The sequence below is a fragment of the Microcaecilia unicolor genome, chromosome 2, assembly GCF_901765095.1.
Source record: "Microcaecilia unicolor chromosome 2, aMicUni1.1, whole genome shotgun sequence".
In the NCBI taxonomy this organism is placed as follows: Eukaryota; Metazoa; Chordata; class Amphibia; order Gymnophiona; family Siphonopidae; genus Microcaecilia; species Microcaecilia unicolor.
In genome coordinates, this window is record NC_044032.1 from 396,336,589 (window position 1) to 396,357,772 (window position 21,184).

At 44.8% G+C, this 21,184-nt stretch overlaps 1 protein-coding gene across 4 annotated transcripts in view; it reads right to left on the minus strand.

Moving 5' to 3' along the window:
• The window catches only part of MAPK10 (mitogen-activated protein kinase 10), a 338,818-nt gene that overhangs the window by 173,089 nt on the left and 144,545 nt on the right, over positions 1 to 21,184 (minus strand). For 3 of the 4 annotated variants that reach the window (XM_030190605.1, XM_030190604.1, XM_030190607.1), the window contains exon 2: positions 3,088 to 3,159. In XM_030190605.1, the coding sequence (XP_030046465.1) occupies positions 3,088 to 3,159 (72 nt within the window). Of the gene's footprint in view, positions 1 to 3,060; positions 3,160 to 21,184 lie in introns of those variants that run through there. The other variant, XM_030190606.1, reaches the window with a different exon arrangement.

Genomic DNA, 21,184 nt, shown 5'->3' on the forward strand with positions numbered 1-21,184 from the left:
CCATTTTGGGTCTGCAACCTTACCGCCAGCCATTGACCTAGTGGTAAAGTCTCACACAGTAACCAGGCGGTAACTCCATTTTGGCGCGCGTTGTATTTATGAAGGGTAATTCAATAAGCAGCATGCATACATGGTGATAGTCTAGTTATTTGTGCATGGAAGTGTGTCCCCACAGAATATCGTCTACCAAAAAGTGCACACCATGATTTGATGGTGTGTATTTTTCCAGAGTATGGACAGACCCCCAAATTCTATATATGGCGCCTTAACTTGTGCACGCTAATTTGTCCGCATGGCCAAATTGCGCACACAACTTAATTGATTAACAAGTCAATCAGCGCTGATAATTGGTACTTAACAACTAATTAGCAGCAATAATTGGCTTTAATTAGAATGTATATAAGTACATAAGTACATAAGTCATGCCATACTGGGAAAAGACCAAGGGTCCATCGAGCCCAGCATCCTATCCACAACAGCGGCCAATCCAGGCCAAGGGCACCTGGCAAGCTTCCCAAACATACAAACATTCTATACATGTTATTCCTGGAATTGTGGATTTTTCCCAAGTTCATTTAGTAGCGGTTTATAGACACAACTTTCTAGGTGTATTCTACAACATGCTGCACGTAAATTCTAACGTGTGCAGTCGAAAAGGGGGTGTGGCCATGGGTGTGGAATGGGCGGGTTGAGGGCATTTCAAACAACTATGTGCACTATTTTGGAATACACCTGATCTGTGCCTAACTTATGTGCAGGTATTTAGGCTTGGTTTTAGGTGACCTAAATGGGTGCACCTAAATTTTAGTTGCAAGAATGGCGTGTAGGCATATTCTCTAAACTACGCCTATCTTTAGGCACAGTTTATAGAATTACGCTAACCGTGTGGTTTTTCAACATCGATTTGTAAGGCACCATTTATAGAATTTGGCCCAGAGTGCATACATATATGTGTAAATGATAGAATACTATAATTTATGCATGTCCTGGCATTTAAATGCCAAGATATACATACTTCTTTGCCACTTGTACTCATATTTTATAAAGAAAAGTGGCCATCTACTTTTCTATTTTCTATTTATGAATTTATACAAAAGTCAAAACAATTGAAGAAACAGGCAATGATGACACAAGAAGTAAACAAAATGGAATAAGCACAATCAAACTAGAAGGAAAAAAAATATTGCAATATCATCAATCAGATGAAAAAAGAGGAGGGCAAGAGGCTAGAAAATCAGGGGAGCTGGAGATTACTCTCCTTCGTTTTTCTATAGAGAAAATAAAAACAAGAATAGTAACAGCTGCATATCAATGAGGGAATCTTAGGAGTCCTTTTACCAAGCTGTGGTAAAAAGGGCCCTGCGGTAGTGATGGAGGCCATTTTTCCCGTGCACCAGTGGCGTAGCCACAGGTGGGCCTGGGTGGGCCAGGGCCCACCCAACAGTAGCACATGTTTAGCGGTAGCTGGTAGGGATCCCAAGCTTTGCCAGCAGAAGACTCCCCCCTGATGGTAATGAAAACGCTACTCTCCACGATACCGGCACCTGCACATGCTCAGTTTTCAGTGCATGCCTGCTGCAGACTGCCAAGCTGGAAAGAAGCATTTTCCCGCCAGCTGAGATATTTTTCTGGTCGCAGTGGGGGAGGGGGGAGAACACTTGGTGCCCACCCACTTCTTGCTTATGCCCACCCAAAATCTGTTGTCTGGCTACGCCCCTGCCGTGCACCAGGGCCCTTTTTACTGCAGCAGGTAAAAAGACCCTAAAAATAAAATGGCCATGTGGTAAGATTACTGTTACCACGTGGCCGTGCGGATGTTACAAACCCAGGCATCCAGACGTAGAACGTTTGAAGTGCAAATTATTATATAGGATGCTTAGCTTTTTTCATTTCAGCACCAATTGTTTAGGCATGAGATACAGAATCTAGCCCATAGCGTGCAACTCAAAAGGGGGCCTAGTCATGGAAGAGGCATGGGTGAGTCAGGGGAAAGATACACATAGTATTATTGAATACCGGGGATCTGAGCCTAAATTACACACCAGGAAATACACTAGGTTTCTGTTCCTGTAAATCATCATACCCACAGTTTGGCTCAGAAATTGGCTCTTATTGCTATTCTATAAATGGTGACCAACTCAAAGCGCTGTTTATAGAACAGCTCTCTGTGCACATTTTTTTCTGCACCATTTTTTGAGCACCATTTATTGAATCCTGTCCTTTGGGTTTTTCCATTTCTTAATAATAGTGCACACTCTGCATACAGTGCACACTGCTTGCTAAGAGAGGTGCACTCTGTTGGAAAGAATATGCATTTCTTCTCAACAGTGCACAAATGTGTGCATGAATTAATTTGTGCATGTGCTCATTATTTGCTAAGAGGACATACCTTACAACAATGCTCCCGTAATGACAAAATGGAAGGGGGGGGGGCGGTGGGGCAGTCTGCCCCGGTTGCACGCTGCTGGGGGGTTCCCTGCTCCCTCTTTCCTGGAACAGGTTACTTCCTGTTCCAGGGCAGAGAGAGCAGGGAACCAGCAGAGCCGATGCAGCTCCCAGCGATGTGCACTTGGGGGCGGATTGGCCCTCTCGCCCGCCCCTTGCTTCCTAATTTAAGTAAGAATGCGCTCCGGGGGGGAGGATGCGCTCCAGAGGGGGGAGGGTGTGCGCCAAGGGGGGGGGCGCAGCGGCAACCCGCCCCGGGTGTCAGCCACCCTCTCTACAGCACTGCTCCCAGCGTAGAAGATGCCCCGCTGACACATTACACACCAAACCCCACTTCACAGGGTATAACACTGCACCTATACCCGACCATCCTACAAAAAATGTTGTGGGAGAGGGAAGGATTACATCTTTACACATATACTTTGTGGTCGATCGGCACAGTTATTTGCATTTTAAATGGAAATCCATTTCCACCTGACAGGACATCAGTCCCCTCCATAAAGCTAAAAATGAAGTTTGTTATTTTAAAGTTGTGGTTATTGACCATTTATGTTTGTTAAATAGTTGTGTAAATAAATTTAAAAGAGAAAATGAAAGTACAAGTGCATACGGTACCTTGTTTTACCTGTAAGGAACACACACCTGACAAAAGGCAATCTTCACATCCAGGATAGGTTCACTGAAGTAGTACAAGAAATGCCGGCTCATAAATACCTGCAAGACCAACAAACAACTGAATTAATAAAAAAAAAAAAAAGAGACGTAACTGAAAGCACAAGTTAATCTTCTTCTCTGTCCTGAAGAGTGGAAAGAGAATCGCAGCAGATCACAAAAAATGAAGAAACATATCATTTCAATAGAATTTTATTGTTGCAATATCAAGAGGGAAAAAATAAGAGTTTCCCCTCAATTAGGCTGCATCAGAGGCAAACTGTTGATTAAACGTTATAAAAAACACAATCACATAAAATGCAAAGTAAGTTATGACATAATATAAACATAATATCATTAAAAATTAGAATTAAAAATTTGTGCAGACTGTCAATACATACAGATTGGCAAAAAGCATCAGTTGGGGAAAGTGTCAGAATCACAAATTCCAAGCATCTAAACAATTAGATCATAAAGCTAAATGTGAGGGCAATGTAACAGCAATCTTGTTCATCCATTTTCCTTGCGTATTGAAAAAGTACTAGCAAATAATAGGAATATAAATGCGGCAATTCAAAACGTATACAAAAGAAGGAAAATAAGCCTTCCACAAACAACGCCCATAAGCACATAAGTGTTGCCATACTGGGACAAATCGAAGGTCCATCAAGCCCAGCATCCTGTTTCCAGCAGTGGCCAATCTCGGTTACAAGAACCTGCAAGATCCCAAAACAGTACAATACATTTTATGCTACTTATCCTAGAAATAAGAAGTGGATTTTCCTCAAGTCCATTTTAATAATGGCTTATGGACTTTTCTTTTAGGAAGCTAGGTAAACCTTTTTTAAACCCTGCTAAGCTAACTGCTTTTATAACATTCTCTGGCAAAGAATTCCAGAGTTTAATCACACGTTGAGTAAAGAAATATTTTCTCCAATTTGTTTTAAATTTACTACTTTGTAGCTTCATTGCGTGCCCCCTAATCTTAGTATTTATGGAAAGAGTAAACAAGTAATTCTACTCCACTCATTATTTTATAGACCTCTATCATATCTCCCCTCAGCCATCTTTTCTCCAAGTTGAAAAGCCCTGGCCTAGCCACTTTAGCCTTTCCTCATAGAGAAGTCCTCCCATCCCTTTATTATTTTCATCACCCTTCTCTGTACCTTTTCTAATTCCACTTTCAGGGGCATTTTCGAAAGAGAAGGACACCCATCTTTCGACACAAATCAGGAGATGGGCGTCCTGCTCTCAGGGTCGCCCAAATCGGCATAATCGAAAGCCGATTTTGGGTGTCCCCAACTGCAGTCTGTCGTGGGGACGACCAAAGTTCCTGTGGGCATGTCGGAGACGTAGCGAAGGTGGGACTGGGGCGTGCTTAAGAGATGAGCGTCCTCGGCCAATAATGGAAAAATGAAGGGTGTCCCTGATGAGCATTTGGTTGACTTTACCTGGTCCATTTTTTTTCACGACCAAGCCTCAAAAAGGTGCCCACACTGACCAGATGACCACCGGAGGGAATCGGGGATGACCTCCCCTTACTCCCCCAGTGGTCACCAACCCCCTCCCACCCTCAAAAAAATTGTAAACGTTTTTTTGCCAGCCTCAGATGTCATACCCAGCTCCATAGGAGCCAACTTTTTAAAATTAATGGGGGTGCTAAGCCCAATGGAAATAACCCTTCCCTGGACAGATACAAGGAATTTTCTCAATATTAGGGGTGCTCAAGCACCCACAGCACCCACAGAGTCGGCTCCAATGCCCAGCTCCATGACAACAGTATGCAGGTCCCTGGAGCAGTTTTAGTGGATGCAGTGCACTTCAGGCAGGCGGACCCAGGCCCATCCCCCTCCCACCTGTTACACTTGTGGTGGTAAATGTGAGCCCTTCAAAACCCACCAGAAACCCACTGTACCCACATGTAGATGCCCCCCTTCACCCCTTAGGGCTATGGTAGTGGTGTACAGTTGTGGGGTTTTGGGGGGTTGGGGGGCTCAGCACCAAAGGTAAGGGAGCTATGCACCTGGGAGCAATTTGTGAAGTCCACTGCAGTGCCCCCTAGGGTGCCCGGTTGGTTTCCTGGCATGTGAGGGGGACCAGTGCACTACAAATGCTGGCTGTTATTCATTAAGTAGGTGTATTGGTGTTTTAGGGCCAACTACTATTTATAGTACGACTACTCATAGGTTACTTTATGGGAATTGTGCACCACTGCGCAATGCAGAATTCCGCACATGGAACAGAAAGCGGACAATTAGTCAGATTTCTGATCCCTTCCCCTCTCAGCACACATCCACAGACTGCTCAAACAACCCTAGCACCACTTGGTTTGCCATATCTTCCTGGATCATATGGCATAAGGAAGAAGCAAGCGGGCAGCAGCTGCACATCAGACCACTTTCTCCTCCTGTGCTGGCCTAGGCCCACTGCTTATTTGAACCACACAGGACTTGGTATAGCTAGACATTTTAAATAAGCAATTGGACTCAGGTCAGCAGAGGAGGAAGAAGTGGTTTAATGTGCAGCTGCTTGTTTTTTCCTTAATCTCACATGGTCCAGGAGAAAGACACGGTAAGGTGGGTGGTAAGGAGAAAAGGAAGAGGAAAAACAGGGGTGGGCAACCTAGTCGGATTTTCAGTACTACCACAATGAATATGCATGAGATCTACTTGCATACAATGGAGAAAGTTGGGAGAGTGGTAAGGCCTTATGACTGGGGAAATTCTGCACAAAAATATTAGAATGCAGAATTTTTAAATAATTATGTGCAGATTTTTTCATTTTGTGCTGAATTCCCCCAGGGGTAACAGGTAAGGTTTTCGCTGTTTGACTCATTGACTCATAGCATTAGTGTTTCTATTGTATGACATGCTTGCTACACGTATGTTGAGTTCAGATTTTCTTCAGGTTTATATTCACAATGTGCTTGTTAGTGGAGAAACTGTAGTTGCTATTGCTCAGATGACAGAAGAATAAGAATATTTTTTTTTGTGTATTCTGACTTCCATGGAGAAATGTCCTAACTATGTTCTGTACCTGTTTGGTGGGGGGGGGGGGGGGGGGGAATTTGGACTTTTGTGGATGCAAACCATGTTTACATTTAACTCAGAATTGCTATACTGTGTCAGACTAAAGGTCTGTGAGGGTCATGTATGTAGTGTGTCATATGTATAAGCCCCTTTGGTGTATCTCGGCTAGAAAAAAAAGGTTTATCCACTTGTACTTGTTTATTTCACTTATTGTTGCCTGGCTTTATAATAAACTGCTTCTGCAAAGTAAAAAAAAAAGAAATATATATATATTGCTCAGAGACTTCTTTGTGAGTACTTGTGCTCCTCATCCCAGGCCTTGAAGGTGTTCAGCTAGGCCATGGTGGCAGTCAGCACCAGAGAACTCAATTATCTGCAAAGAGACAAACCCTTGTCAGACAGCCCTTCTGCAATATCACTCACAAAATTGTTAAAAAGAACCAGATCAAGAATCAATCCCTGCAGCAAACTACTAGTAAAACGATGTTTCCAGTGATGCGCTTGATCTGGTTCTTTTTAACATTTTCGTGAGTGAATAGAATGTCTCTAACGTTAGCACATGCTAATTTTTAGCGTGCACTAAAAACGCTAGCACACCTTAGTAAACAGGGCCCCTAGTAAGTAAACTAAAGAGTCTCATGAAGGGTTATTTGTTTCACAAAATTTATCTAAGTGGAGCCACACTTTCTTAACGTGTGAATTCCTAAAGAAAAGAGAATAATTCTGTAAGACCTTCTAGTACTACTATGCAGAATTCCATTTCCTGCCGCAGCATTTTCCCCAAATTCTAATTCATTCCTTTACATTCTATTTTTTTGCTACAGCATCAGTTTATAGTGAATGATTTTTTTAAATTTATATGTCTAAATTATAAATTTACAATATTTCCTTACAAGCACTAAACATATAACAGAGAAGAAGGGAAACATCTCCACAAGACCACACAATAGGATAACTAATAGGGTAATAATCTGAAGAGCTCCTATTAGCTCTCTGATAGAGTGGAAGAAATTATTCAAATACAGGAGGTCTTTTACTAAGGCACACTAGTGCCTTAGTAAAAGACCCCCCCCACAATGAGAAAAAGCGAGATGAAAAGAAAGTCACAAAAAGGTGTCAAAGTGATGACATTATCCATACACTGGGGCAGGCTCTATGGGGTCACAGCTAATAACACGCTACACAACAACCTTATTATCCCAGGAAATTTATGTGAGCAAGTGCAAAGTGATGCATGTGGGAAAGAGGAACCCAAACTATAGATATGTAATTCAAGGTTCCATGGGTCATGGTTTAACCCCTCTAGTGATCAGTAGCTTGGACATGACTGAAACAGGTCTAGATAAAAATGTCTTTTTGGACATGGATGTTTCTTCCCATTTGAAAATCCCTGTTGGATTACCTACTTTTGGGCCTTCCCTAGTCCCACCCCAGAGCCACATTACAATCAGGGAAAGGCTGTCAGAGGACAGAACAATTGTTCCCTATTAACACACATGAGCGTTACATTGTGGGGGGTGTAGTTATCAGGCAACGTGACTTCACTAGCCTGTCTTTAGCTTTGAGAAGATGGAGAGCACACAGGGTAGAGGTTTATAAAATCATGAGTGATATGGAACAAGTTAATAGGGAACAATTATTTATTCCTTGCAATAATACTACAATTAGGGACCCTCCAGGAAACTAAGGGGTCCTTTTAGTAAGCTGCACTAGTAAATAGGTTTAGGGCATCCTTACGCAAGTCTTTCCCTCATGCTAAGCCCGTTTTTAGCATGGCCGTCAAAAAGGGCATTTTTCTACTCTTTACATGTTAGCACGGCCATTTAAAAAGTGGGGACACTTACCACCTTCTGTTTAGGATACACTAAGAGTTCCCGTGTTATGGATGCACTAACCAGTTAGTGTGGTGGTAATGTGAGCTTCCTAGCTGATTAGCACATCCACGCCCATTCTCCACCCCTAACTAGTGGTGTAGCTACGTGGGGCCACGGAGCCTGGGCTCCTGTAGATTTGGCCCTGGACCCCCCTGCCAACGACCCTCTCGACCCCCCCTCCCGCCGCCAACCCGCCATCACCGTCGCCTACCTTTGCTGCAGGACGTCAGACTCAAAAGCAGGACAAAACTTTGCGCCGGAAGAAGAGGACCTTGGCTGGCGGGGGGTTGGGGTACCCCGCCAGCAAAGGTAGACGATGGCAGGTTGGCGGCGGAAGGGGGAGTCGAGAGGGTCATCGGCAGGGGGGGTCAAAGTTGGTGGTGGTGGTGGTGGTGGCAGCGGCGGCGGTGGGGGGGGGGGGTCGGCAATGGCGGGGGGGTCTGCGGTGCCGGGGGGGCTAAAATGTGCCCCCTCACCTCGGGCTCTGGACCCCCCTCCCACCGAAGTCTGCCTACGCCCCTGCCCCTAATATGCCACTTCCAGAATAGATATATAGATATATATAAATTCTGTGCTGTTAACATGCACAGATGGCAATGCTAAGGCAGACTGCTTCAGCGTGTTCTCTTAGGCCATTTTTCCTGTATTAGACATGTGATAGCACCTAACACAGCTTAGTCAATGGGCCTCCCAAGTGACATCAGATTATTTTTAAAAGTTTAAAAAATATTTTTTCATTTAGTGCATAACTAAACTAAGAAATTGCTGCCAGAAAATATGCTCAACTCTAGTAATTTAGCTGGGGTTAAAAACAGTTTTGGATAAGTTTTCAGAAGGCACATCAATTAACCATTATTTAGTCAGCTGTAGCTTTAGGTATCCCCAACACCCACTTCTGGGACAGAACAACATGAAATAACTTTCATATCTGGCATCCTACATACTGGCTCCAGTCAGAAACAGGATGCTGGAGCCTGGGCTCACCTGACCATTCATTGACACATCTTGGCACTTCTCACATTCTTGTGTCTTTTCAAACTGTGTAACTCAAGAACAATTTTCCTGTCACAACATCCACCAGTGACATGAATAGACGAAACCATGTAAGTTCTGAGTTCCATAAAATTGATTTATATTTTTAGCAATACTGTATTGCAGCTTTAAATTTATAGAGTTCAAGCTCTCTTGTCATCCTGTGGAAGGGAACACCTTGCAATAAATATCCTTCCTTCTATAGGCTGTTTGTAGTGATCTCCGAGTATCCACAAAAAGAACCTGGATAACTGCACTATTTTAAGACTGCAAAATGAGTTAGGACACATTGGACAGCTACTCAATATTATTTACAGTTTTTCTTTCATACAGGTTTACTGGAAAATAATCCTTGCTCTGCTGGCAAGCAAATCATACACGGCACACTCCTGGACCCATGAACAAACACACTGACACATCTAGTTCACCAGATCTTTACAATTAAAGATTTTGGACAATTCAATCACTTACCCACAATCCTTATAGGAAAGAGGATGGGTTTCATGCTTTGGCTTTTGAGTCTGTTCTTCCTGGAATCTCCTCAACGACTTATTTAAGAGCACACTAAACCCAAATGTTCACCTTTTCCCCTAAGACATGGATTTACAAGGCTCAATATTGCTACAGCAGTAGGCTTTCACTGTTTACAACCATGTGCCTTGTATTTATGAGCCATAAAAGTAGAATAGGGTTAAGCCCATTGTGCAGTTCTAGTAGCTATATTGGTCCTATAAAAAAACTGGAGTCTTAGTAGGCTGTGATGCTAATGTAACCCAGCAGGCTCACTCTCGCTTATCAGTGTCCTGGGCACCGACTAGCTCTCAGGGTCGGGCACCCTCGACCTGGGCCACAAAAGCCAACAATCTTTCTCCACCGTAGAAAAAGTGTCTTTATAAACACTGAGCTGGGCGTAGGCCGGGGGGCCAGACATACTCTGGAAGGCCATAGGGTTTTGAGCTGGGCTTTATGTCCCTTTATATCACTCTGCCCACATCCCTCTGTTAGTTTAGAAAGCAAGTGAGTTCCCTCTCCCTCATTCAAAGAAAACTCCAGTTCAGAGAGTTATGCAAAAATAACCAAACTTTACTGAATATTGTGCAACAGGCCGTTCAAATCTCCCTAAGACAAACAGTCAATTTGTAATCCAACTCGACAGAAGATGCAAATTATAAATCCAGAGCAAACTGAAAGATATGGTGTATCTTCTCAAATGCAATTTTTAATCCTACAGTATGTACATGTTTACAGCCTCCTGACAATGCCCCTCTCTTCTGTCTGAAACAATCTAAGGCTGTGCCTGCAGAACTTGTGCAACAAGCAGACCTTCTTCAGATCATACCTCCCTGTCTGTCCGCTCTCCTCCAAAATAGTAGCTCTCCAGGCTACCATTTTTAGCTCCGAACAGCTCTTCACTGTTCCTGCTCCCAGGCTGGGATCCCCGATTTCCCACCTGGAGCACTGTTAATGCTGGAATTTGTAGAAACCACCTCTTTGGTCTGCCTTAGTTTCTTGAACCCATCCAGCATGCCCCCACTTCTCCAAGGGTCCCGACAAGGGTATAGACAGCCAAAGACCTCATGCACTCCCCATCAACATTATTTATTGCCTCCTAACTCCTCCCACATTGTCACTCAACAACCAGAAACATTTCCCTCTGCAACTTATGAAGAAACCCAGCCCCCTTCGCTAGATCCTTTAACCACCCACAAGCTCAGAACCCTCCCCTCAGAAACTGTGGAGAGTTCTCTCATGATCTTTAGTAATCCCCATTATAAAAGGGGATTATACTAACAAAAGGATGTGACAGTATATGAGCTTTTGAGACCACACTGCTGCCTTCTCTGATGTGACTGTAGGACTGAAAGAGGCAGGGCCAGAGTTAAGAGGGTGGTGCAACAATAGTGTAGGCAGAATTGATTGGAGGGGCACATTATGGGTGGGCACTAGGTAGCCCATTTCCTCCAACCCCTCTTCTCTCCTGCCCCCCCCCCTCCCCATCCCACCTAAGTTAAGAGTACCTTTGCTGGCAGGGATTCCTAAGCTCCGCCAGCTAAAGAAATCCAGAGCTGCACTGCTCAGGATTCCAGCCTCAGCAGATCTAGGTGCTGCCATTGAGTGTCACGGCTTAATAACAGTGCAGCTCTGGATTTCTTCAGCTGGCGGGGCTTGCAAATCCCTGCCAGCTAAGGTGGGATGGGGGAGCAGGATAGAAGAGAGGGGAGATGGAGGAAATGAGCTGCCTAGTGCCCACCCGTACTAATTATTGGCTCCCCCCCAAAATTAGTTCCTCCTATGCTATTGTTGCACCCTCAGTTCAAGGCCTAAAGGTCCCAAGGGAAAAAGAGTATTGGGGGGGGGGGGGTCAGAATGGGAAATAGGCAATCATGTTGCAGGGGTGTCCAGCTTGATTGCTGGATGTTTTATGGGTGACCAGGTAAAAGTGGGGCCACGTGAAGTGCAAGGGGAAAAACAGTATTCCAGGGTTTATGTGTTATGTTTGCTTTAGGTCCACATTGGAGAGGAATGTCCTTATGGGATGGGCCCCGAGAAAGGGACTGGAGTTTCCACCGGGGTGGTGAAATCAGAACCTGGGTGTGAGTTGGGACCTTGTAGTCAGGAGAAGCTCAAGGAGCACTTCAGCTTGGAGAAAAGACGGCAGAGGAGAATTATGATAGAGGTCTATAAAATAATGAGTGGAGTGGAACGGGTAGACGTGAATCTCTTGTTTACTCTTTCCAAAAATACTAGGACTAGGGGGCACGTGATGAAGCTACAAAGTAGTAAATTTAAAACAAATCAGAGAAAATCTTTCTTCACTCAACGTGTAATTGAACTCTGGAATTCGTTGCCAGAGAATGCAGTAAAAGCAGTTAGTTTACCGGGGTTTTAAAAAAGTTTGGATGGCTTCCTAAAGGAAAAGTCCATAGATCATTATTAAAATGGACTTGGGGAAAATCCATTTCTTATTTCTAGGAAAAGCAACATAAAATGTTTTGTACATTTTGGGGATCTTGCCAAGTATTTGTGACCTGGATTGGCCACTGTTAGAAACAGGATGCTGGGCTTGATGGACTTTTGGTCTGTCCCAGTATGGCAATACTTATGTACTTAAGAAGAAAGCGAGAGACTTCACCTGGGAGAAGGAGACGGCTAGTGGCTTCAGGGAAGGTGGGTGACAGGCAGGGCAAGTCACAGACTGAAGACCATTTTGTAGGAGAAGTACATGGCCAAGTAGATGGCCTGTTGCATATTGCGGACTCTTCTGAGGCTGATAAAGGAGAGCTGCAATATCTTGAGGGAGGGATGGATTCCCAGTAAAACAACCCTCAGGGATAAAGCTTCTGGCCTTAGACCTAAGGGAAGGAAAGAAAAACTGGAACACCCTCAGGAAGAAAGGAGTATGATTATTCATTCTAATGTACAGTTGGAGTTAGCTTGTTTGGCGCCAGGGGGAGCCCCAGTGATGAAGTCCAGCTCCCCTGGCAAAGTTGCCAGTTCCGTGGTTAAACCATGGAATTGAGCGGTTTCCCACGACCCACCACAGGATTCTTTTGAAGGTTGCGGGTCATGGGTAATTGGGCGGTTTTTCACTACCATGGCCATGGGTTGGGCGGTTTTCCCCCTCTGCCTGGTCGCCATCCTATTGGTCCAATTGGATCAATAGGAGGCCGAGGGAGGCGGGATCCCAGCCCTCTTTAAATGCTTACGGGAGCAGCGTGTTTCTCTCTCTGACTTGGAGGTGAGGGAGACGGTCACAGACAACGTTGGCTCTGGTGGTGGGTCTCCTCCTGTCCTGATCTTCTCTCTGAGTCAGAGAGCAGATAATCAGGAGGGGGACCCACTGTCCGCCACCAGAGAGGAGGAGGAGGCAGAAGACAGTGTGCAGTAGCACACCGGCACTGCAGCACAGTAGAGACTGAGTGAGTCAAGTCAGGAGGAGAGGGAGGGAGCCGGAGTGGGAGCGGATGAAGAGGGGCCTGATGATGCATCATCATGGGGATGGGGCATGGAGGATTCTGAGGTACACTAGCATTGGTTGTTGGCGTTGGACTCAGCACGAGTGAGTTCTCGAGTACTAACATCTCCCCAACCCCCTCCCCTCCAGCCCCCTGGGTGCTGTAGCTGATCTGCTGCTTGCACCCGATTTTTCTTTAAAATGGCTGCTGCCGTGCTATGGAGGACTGCAACAGGACAGCGAGACTTCAATCGTTGACCTCACAAGAGTTTCACGGAAGTCTCAACAGGCATTTTAAAGAAAAAGTGGGCGCGAGCAGGAGAACAGTTGGCAGAAAAAGAGTGGGGATCTTTCCTGTCCCACTAGACCACCAGGAAGTACTGTGGTATGTTCAGACCAGGTGAGGGAGGGCACCCAGGGCTGGAGCAAGGAGGTTACAGGAAAACAGGAGACTGGATGAGGTAAAAAGGTTGAGGCCAATTTAGTCAATCTCAGTTTCCCCTCCCCTGCTCAGCCATCAAAACAAACAAACCTACGAGCTGCTGCATCCACTTTGTTGTTCTTTATTGTTGGTAGCATTTTTATTTAATCTCACTTATATTTTCAGACATGCCAGCCTGTGCAGCATATGGATGTACACAGAGGAAGTCTAATAGCGGAATAACTTTTCATAGGTAGAGTAGTGATCAAACATATAAACGGCAAGTGACCGACTCACCTGCAAATGCACAGTAGAGACTTCTCTCTCTGTCCCGCCCTCGCGTCAAGACGTGATGACGTCAGAGGGCGGAACAGAGAGGGAAACGGAGTCGGAGTCACTGTTGGATGCTGCCGCCTGGAAACGAACATCGCACACACCAACCTCCACCCTCCCTCCATCCCCACGCCTGCAGCGCTTTCACACGGAGGTGAGAGGTGCTGTCAGGTCAGTGCAGGGGGCCCGGCACGGAGGGGGGAAGGAGCGGCGGCGAGGAGGGTAGCTGGAAATCTCGCCCGTTTTTACAGGCTTAACGGCTAGTTTGTTATAAATCTTAATTAGTGTGACATTTGGAGGGGCTGGTTATAGGGACACATTAGCACATGTTGCATTTGTGAAGAGATTTTTTTCTCCTGGTAAAGGGCCACTAAAACTGACATCATGTTATGAGAATCAGGTGCTCAACATTCAAAGTTTCTATTTATTTATTTAGTTACTTATTTATGACGTTTATATCTCACATGGGAGCATGTAAAGTTTTTTTTTTTTTGCCTGTGCCTAGATGAAAAGAGAAAGATGGTTTGTGGGAACTTGCTCCTTTTATTTTGTGGAATGCAGAGAGATTGAATATAGATATGTTCTGGGAATAATGATGGCAAAGGGAAAGCAGCAGTAGAAGAGTTGGAGCTGAATGGCATGATGTCCTTGTTGTAAGACCAGAATAAATCATTTCTTAGTTTCTTGTTTAAAATCAAGGAGGAACAAATCTGGTGGAGGGGAAATGAGTCAGCATAAGTTCAGCAAACACAATCTAACCTTACAACAATTAGATGTCTGGTGCTGGTGGGGGAGGGGGGTATATGCTGCTGGCTCCTGGGGGGCAAAAAGATGTCTAAGGAGGCAGTGGCATACCAAGGGGGGCGGTGGGGACGGTCTGCCCCGGGTGCACGCCGCTGGAGGGTGCCGCAGCGCACGCCTGTCAGCTGAGTTCGCTAACTTTGCTGCAGCTCCCTCTGCCCCGGAACAGGTTACTTCCTGTTCCGGCCGGGGCAGAGGGAGCTGCAGCGAAGTTAGCGAACTCAGCTGACAGGCACGCGCTGCGGCACACCCCCCCCCCCCCCCAGCGGCAAGCACTGGGGAGAGATGTCTTTTTGCCGGGGGGGGGCGCATCGGCGATCCGCCCCGGGTGTCATGCAGGCTACGATCGCCACTGTAAGGAGGACATACATGCAGGGAGAAAGGGAAAAGGGGAAATACAGTCTGTGTCTCAGCCTGTGAAAAAAGACACTTGCTGCAGGGTGGGTGGATGAATGTTTTATTATGCTGATTATGATGTTGATTATGCTGATTATGATTATGCTGATGCTGCTTATGATTATGCTAATTATGATTATGATGATGATGCTGATGGTGATGCTGATTATACTAATTATGATTATAATGAGGCTGATTATGATTATGCTGATGATGATACTGATTGTGCTAATTATTTGATGATGCCGATTATGGTTATGCTGCTGATTATGCTGCTGCTGCTGCTGATTATGATTATTATGATTATGTTGCAGATTATGATGATTACAATATTAATGTTCATATTGACCTTATTAATATTCATATCAGCCTTATTAATATTAATATTTGGCTATTTTATGGGCTACTTTTGGGCTGAAAACATTTTCGCTATCTGGCAACACTGTCCCCTGGTAAGATAAAGCAATACAACATATGGTGGGAGGCGGGGCTGGTGGTTGGGAGGCGGGGATAGTGCTGGGCAGACTTATACAGTCTGTGCCCTGAAGAGGACAGGTACAAATCAAAGTAGGGTATACACAAAGAGTAGCACATATGAGTTATCTTGTTGGGCAGACTGGATGAACCGTGCAGGTCTTTTTCTGCTGTCATCTACTATGTTACTATGTTACTATCCTGCTTATAATCGAAAGAGAAAAATGCCTATATTGTGACCCAAATCGGGAGATAGACGTTTATCTCCCAAAAACGAATAAAGCGGTATAATCAAAAGCCGAATTTGGACGTTTTCAACTGCACTCCGTCACGGATGCGGACAACGTTGATGGGGGTGTGTCGAAGGTGTGGTGAAGGCGGAACTGGGGCGTGGTTATCTGCCGATCAGAGATGGGCGCCTTTCGCCGATAATGGAAAAACAATATGCGTTTTTAGCGAGAATTTAGGGCACTTTTCCTGGACCCTGTTTTTCCACGAATAAGGCCCCAAAAAGTGCCCTAAATGACCAGATGACCACTGGAGGGAATCGGGGATGACCTCCCCTGACTCCCCCAGTGGTCACGAACCCCCTCCCACCACAAAATATGCCGTTTCACAACTTTTTATTTTCACCCTCAAATGTCATACCCACCTCCCTGGCAGCAGTATGCAGGTCACTGGAGCAGTGGACTTCAGGCAGGTGGACCCAGGCTCATCCCCCCCCCCCCCCCCCACCTGTTACACTTGTGCTGGTAAATGGGAGCCCTCCAAACCGCCCCCCAAACCCACTGTACCCACGTGTAGGTGCCCCCCTTCACCCCTTAGGGCTATAGTAATGGTGTAGACTTGTGGGCAGTGGGTTTTGAGGGGGATTTTGGGGGCTCAACACCCAAGGGAAGGGTGCTATGCACCTGGGAGCTGTTTTACCTTTTTTTTTTTTTTTTTTGTAAAAGTGCCCCCTAGGGTGCCCGGTTGGTGTCCTGGCATGTGAGGTGGACCGGTGCAGTACGAATCCTGGCCCCTCCCACGAATAAATGTCTTGGAGTTATTCGTTTTTGAGCTGGGCGTTTTCGGTTTCCATTATCGTTGGAAAACAAAAACGCCCAGCTCAAAAAAAGATAAACGTCCATGTTTTTTCGAAAATACGATTCGGTCTGCCCCTTCACGGACCCGTTCTCGGAGATAAACACCCATGGAGATAGGCGTTTCTGTTCGATTATGCCCCTCTATATCTCATCAGGAGAAGAAGCTGAGGGGAGGAACCATTCCCATCCCCAGCTGAAAACAGGCAGGCTTGAGCAAGAAGGGAGAGAGGACCTAGGAAGAGGAAGAGGTTGCTCTCTCCCACCCTGAGGTTATGGAATGTATGGAAGAAGGTACCCTTAACCTTGCCAGTGAAGCAGAGGGTGGTAAAATGGAATGGAAAGCCTGCCAAAAGAATTCCAGGTACTGCAAAGGCAGTTTTGGGAAGCCACAGAGAGAGCAGAGCTGTGGAGTGAGCAAGGAGCTGCCAGCCCTCAATAGTGGAGGGGCAGACCGCTGAAAGAAGTTTGTTGGGAACATTGGAAGTTGGAACAGATACCCATGGTAGCACAGTACAGGATTGGAACCCTGGTTGGCTGCAATAAAGGAAGAAAACAAAGAGTGGATCACTAATGTGGCCTTGATCTGAACTTGTGGGAACCAGAAAGCCAGGACTATTGTGCAAGTGATAGAAGGCTTGGAGGAGAACAAGATTCAGGGTTATTATCAGACTAGTCAGGAATAGGAAAAAAGAAGAAATTTCCTTACTATGCTTTAGGAAATACTGGCACTTGGTGGTCAGTTTTTTCTGCGTTATCCTGCCAAATGTATGATTAAGTTGAATGAGAAAATACATGTTGTTCGGGATCCTTTACAATTAAAATCTTTTCAAGGTTCAAAAAAAGATGTTACTTTATTACTGAAGCCTTCTGAGTTATAGGATCTGTGTGTTACTGTTAGTTAAACAGTTGACAGGATAACTTTGTAATGTGACCTACCTAGCCACTTTTCTATATATGGTGATTTTCGTAGTATTTGTTTGACAAATCTCTCACTTTTCTGTTGCCTCTCTTCCAATACCTTGTGGACTTGAATTTTGATTGTCAAGGATTACTACTACTATTTAGCATTTCTATAGCGCTACAAAGCGTACGCAGCGCAGCACAAACATAGAAGAAAGACAGTCCCTGATCAAAGAGCTTACAATCTAATAGACAAAAAATAAAGCCAGCAAATCAATTAATTTCCTTGGTTTATTTTCTTTTTGTGTTGTTGATTGATACTTTTGATTATTACCTGCTTGAGTCTCAAAAGTTTTCTTTGTTATTGTATTATGAAAATATAAATAAAAAACAATTTCTTTGTTTCCTGTGTCCATTATATTAAACAGGAGTTGTATTTTTTTTTATAAAACATGAACTATAGAATGAAGATATAATAAGATTTTTATTCCCATATAAAATTCATAATTCCAAAATCTGGGCTCCAAGGATCGAGTCACCCAGAAGTGATTTAAGGACATACTGTGATCATCTCTGAGAAAAGGCAATTAAAGTTACGAACCACAAAAAATGAGGTTTTAATGAATTCTGTTAGAGCAAACAATTTACAACATAATAGTCTAAAAGCCATCCTTTTATGTGAAAAATATAAGTTACATGTAACTTTTTCAGACTGCTTTTGGACCCATGACATGAAAAATCAGCTATTCTCAACAGTTTGGATCTGTTACTTTTAGTCACTTTTTCCCAGAGATGGTCCAGTAATTCATTTTTCCAGATATTTTGGTTATAAAAGAGGATATTCAGGTGCTATTTGGTATGCTTTCAAACTCTCAGAATTTATGTACCTGATTAAAGCTATGCTGAAGAAGCAGAGTAAGAACATCCTTTTTCACCACTCCTAAGATCCTTCTACTTTATTCTGGTTCAGGTCCAACATTTCAATTGAGCCTCAGCAATATTGAGCCTCTTCTGCCCGGTTAAATCATTTTGAATATTGGACCCAAGAATTTTTGGTGTTCAGCTGTGAATTTTAGTGTTCCATATGCGATACACATGAGCATTGTCAGGTGCGTCACAATACAAGAAAGGTTGAGAATCATCTATTTATTTAAAAAATTTCTATTCCACACAATCCTTCAACCAGTGGTGTAGCTACGTGGGGCCAAGGGGGCCTGGGCCCCCATAGATTTGGCCCTGAACCCCCCTGCTGACGACCCTCTCGACCCCCCTCCTGCAACCAACCCGCCGTCGCCTACCTTTGCTGGCGGGGGACCCCAGCCCCCGCCAGCCGAGGTCCTCTTCTTCCGGCACAAGGCTTCGTTCTGTTTCTGTGAGTCTGACGTCCTGCACGTCAGACTCACAGAAACAGAACGAAGCCTTGCGCCGAAAGAAGAGGGCCTCGGCTGGCAGGGGTTGGGGTCCCCCATCAGCAAAGGTTGGCGATGACAGGTTGGCGGCGGGAGGGGAGTCAAGAGGGTTGTCAGCAGAGGGGGGTCAAAGTTGTTGTTGGTGGTGGTGGCGGCTGTGGGAGGGGGGTTGGCGGCACCAGGGGGGGCTAAAATGTGCCCCCTCACCTCGGGCTCTGGACCCCCCTCCCGCCAAAGTCTGGCTACACCCCTGCCTACAACTCTCAGCAGATCACAGCTTAACATACATAATATAATTTTAAATGAAGACATATACACTCACATGCAATAAAAGATTCTTGGCTAAAACAAATCCGTTACTAAAACAATAAGGAGCTTAAGCACCCAGCTTTAAACCACCGTAAAAGCTTGTGAAAAAAGGAAAGCCTTTAAATGTTTATGAACCTGAAGAAATGAAGTCATACCTCTTAAATGAAAGGGCAGCAAATTCCTCTATCTCGCAACCTCAATGTAAAAAAATAGTCGAACAGTACTCAGTTAGCCTAATATGATGAAAGGAATATCAAGCAAAAGATTGTCTGAAGAACACAATGCACAAGCATTGGCCTAAGGTGTCAGATGCCATTACGTTGGTAAGTTGAGAAAAACCCTGCCGAGGATACTAACTGTGCTGCACAGTCTCTGAGACGGAGCTTCCAAATGGGCAGAAATTGAAAAGTAGAAAGGATTCCTTTCAGCATAAGAGACAGTGGTTAACAGATACTGCATTTCCTGGCCAATGATTCCTAGCCAGAAATCCCTCCCCACAGCATAAACTACCACAGAAGCGACGTAATTTACTGCACGCTGAGCTGGAAAAGAGAGGTCAGACCTTGACATACATCCTGCTCAGATCTCTACAATACAAATTTCAAGCAAGGAGCCAAACAACATAACATAATAGATGATGGCAGAGAAAGACCTGTACGGTCCATCCAGTCTGCCCAACAAGATAAGCTCATATGTGCTACTTTATGTCTATACCTGACCTTGATTTGTATCTGCCATTTTCAGGGCACAGACCGTAGAAGTCTGCCCAGCACTAGCCCCACTTTCCAACCACTAGCCCCGCCTCCCTCCACCGGTACTGCCACCCAATCTCCACTAAGCTTCTGAGGATCCATTCCTTCTGACAGGATTCCTTTAAGTTTATCCCACGCATTTTTGAATTCTGTTACCGTTTTCATCTCCACCACCTCCCGCGGGAGGGCATTCCAAGTATCCACCACTCTCTCCGTGAAAAAATACTTCCTGACATTTGTCTTGAGTCTGCCCCCCTTCAATCTCATTTCATGTCCTCTAGTTCTATCACCTTCCCATCTCCAGAAAAGGTTTGTTTGCGGATTAATACCTTTCAAATATTTGAACGTCTGTATCATATCACCCCTGTTTCTCCTTTCCTACAGGGTATATATGTTCAGGTCAGCAAGCCTCTCCTCATATGTCTTGTAATGCAAATCCCATACCATTTTCGTAGCTTTTCTTTGCACCGCTTCAATTCTTTTTACATCCTTAGCAAAATATGGCCTCCAAAACTGAACACAATACTCCAGGTGGGACCTCACTAACAGCTTGTACAGGGGCATCAACACCTCCTTTCTTCTGCTGGTCACACCTCTCTATACAGCCTAGCAATCTTCTGGCTACGGCCACCGCCTTGTCACACTGTTTTATTGCCTTCAGATCAATTAACAGAAGACCTTTTTCGTAGCTGTGCTTGAACGTGGCCTGTGCTATTACTAGTATGTGGGTTTTCCACGCGCTAAGGCTACCTTTTAACACTGCTGATATACAAAAATTGGCCATTTTACCCCAATTATGGCCACGTCCAAATTTTTCCATTAGCGCATGGCTATTAATTAGTGTATGAGCCCTTAAGTGCACCTATTTTCTAGGTGGTAAGAGCTCACACGCTAATCACACACTAATGGTTCAGTGCACGGCAATACCCACGCGCTACCGTTGAACACGCCCACTCTCTGCCCCAAAATACACCCCCAGCACTACAAAAAAATTATTATTATTATTATTTAGCGCATGGAAAGCACATGTACATGCCAAAACTATCGCAGGACACCTCAACATGCCCCGAGGTAGGCGTTTTTAACTTGCAGTAAATTCATATTGGTGCTTACCGCAGCTTTGTAAAAGGGTCCCTAAGCTTGCTGCCTCTGAGAGACTCTGGGCAAAAAACATACAGATTGTGAGTTTCCCACTGCACTGTTTACATGCATTAATCTGTACTGCCTCTAATGGTTTATCTATTGATTTGTTGTTGCTCCTGCAGTAACGTTTTGCTGTTATGCTTTGCAGAGTATATCAGTTGCCATCTCTTGCATT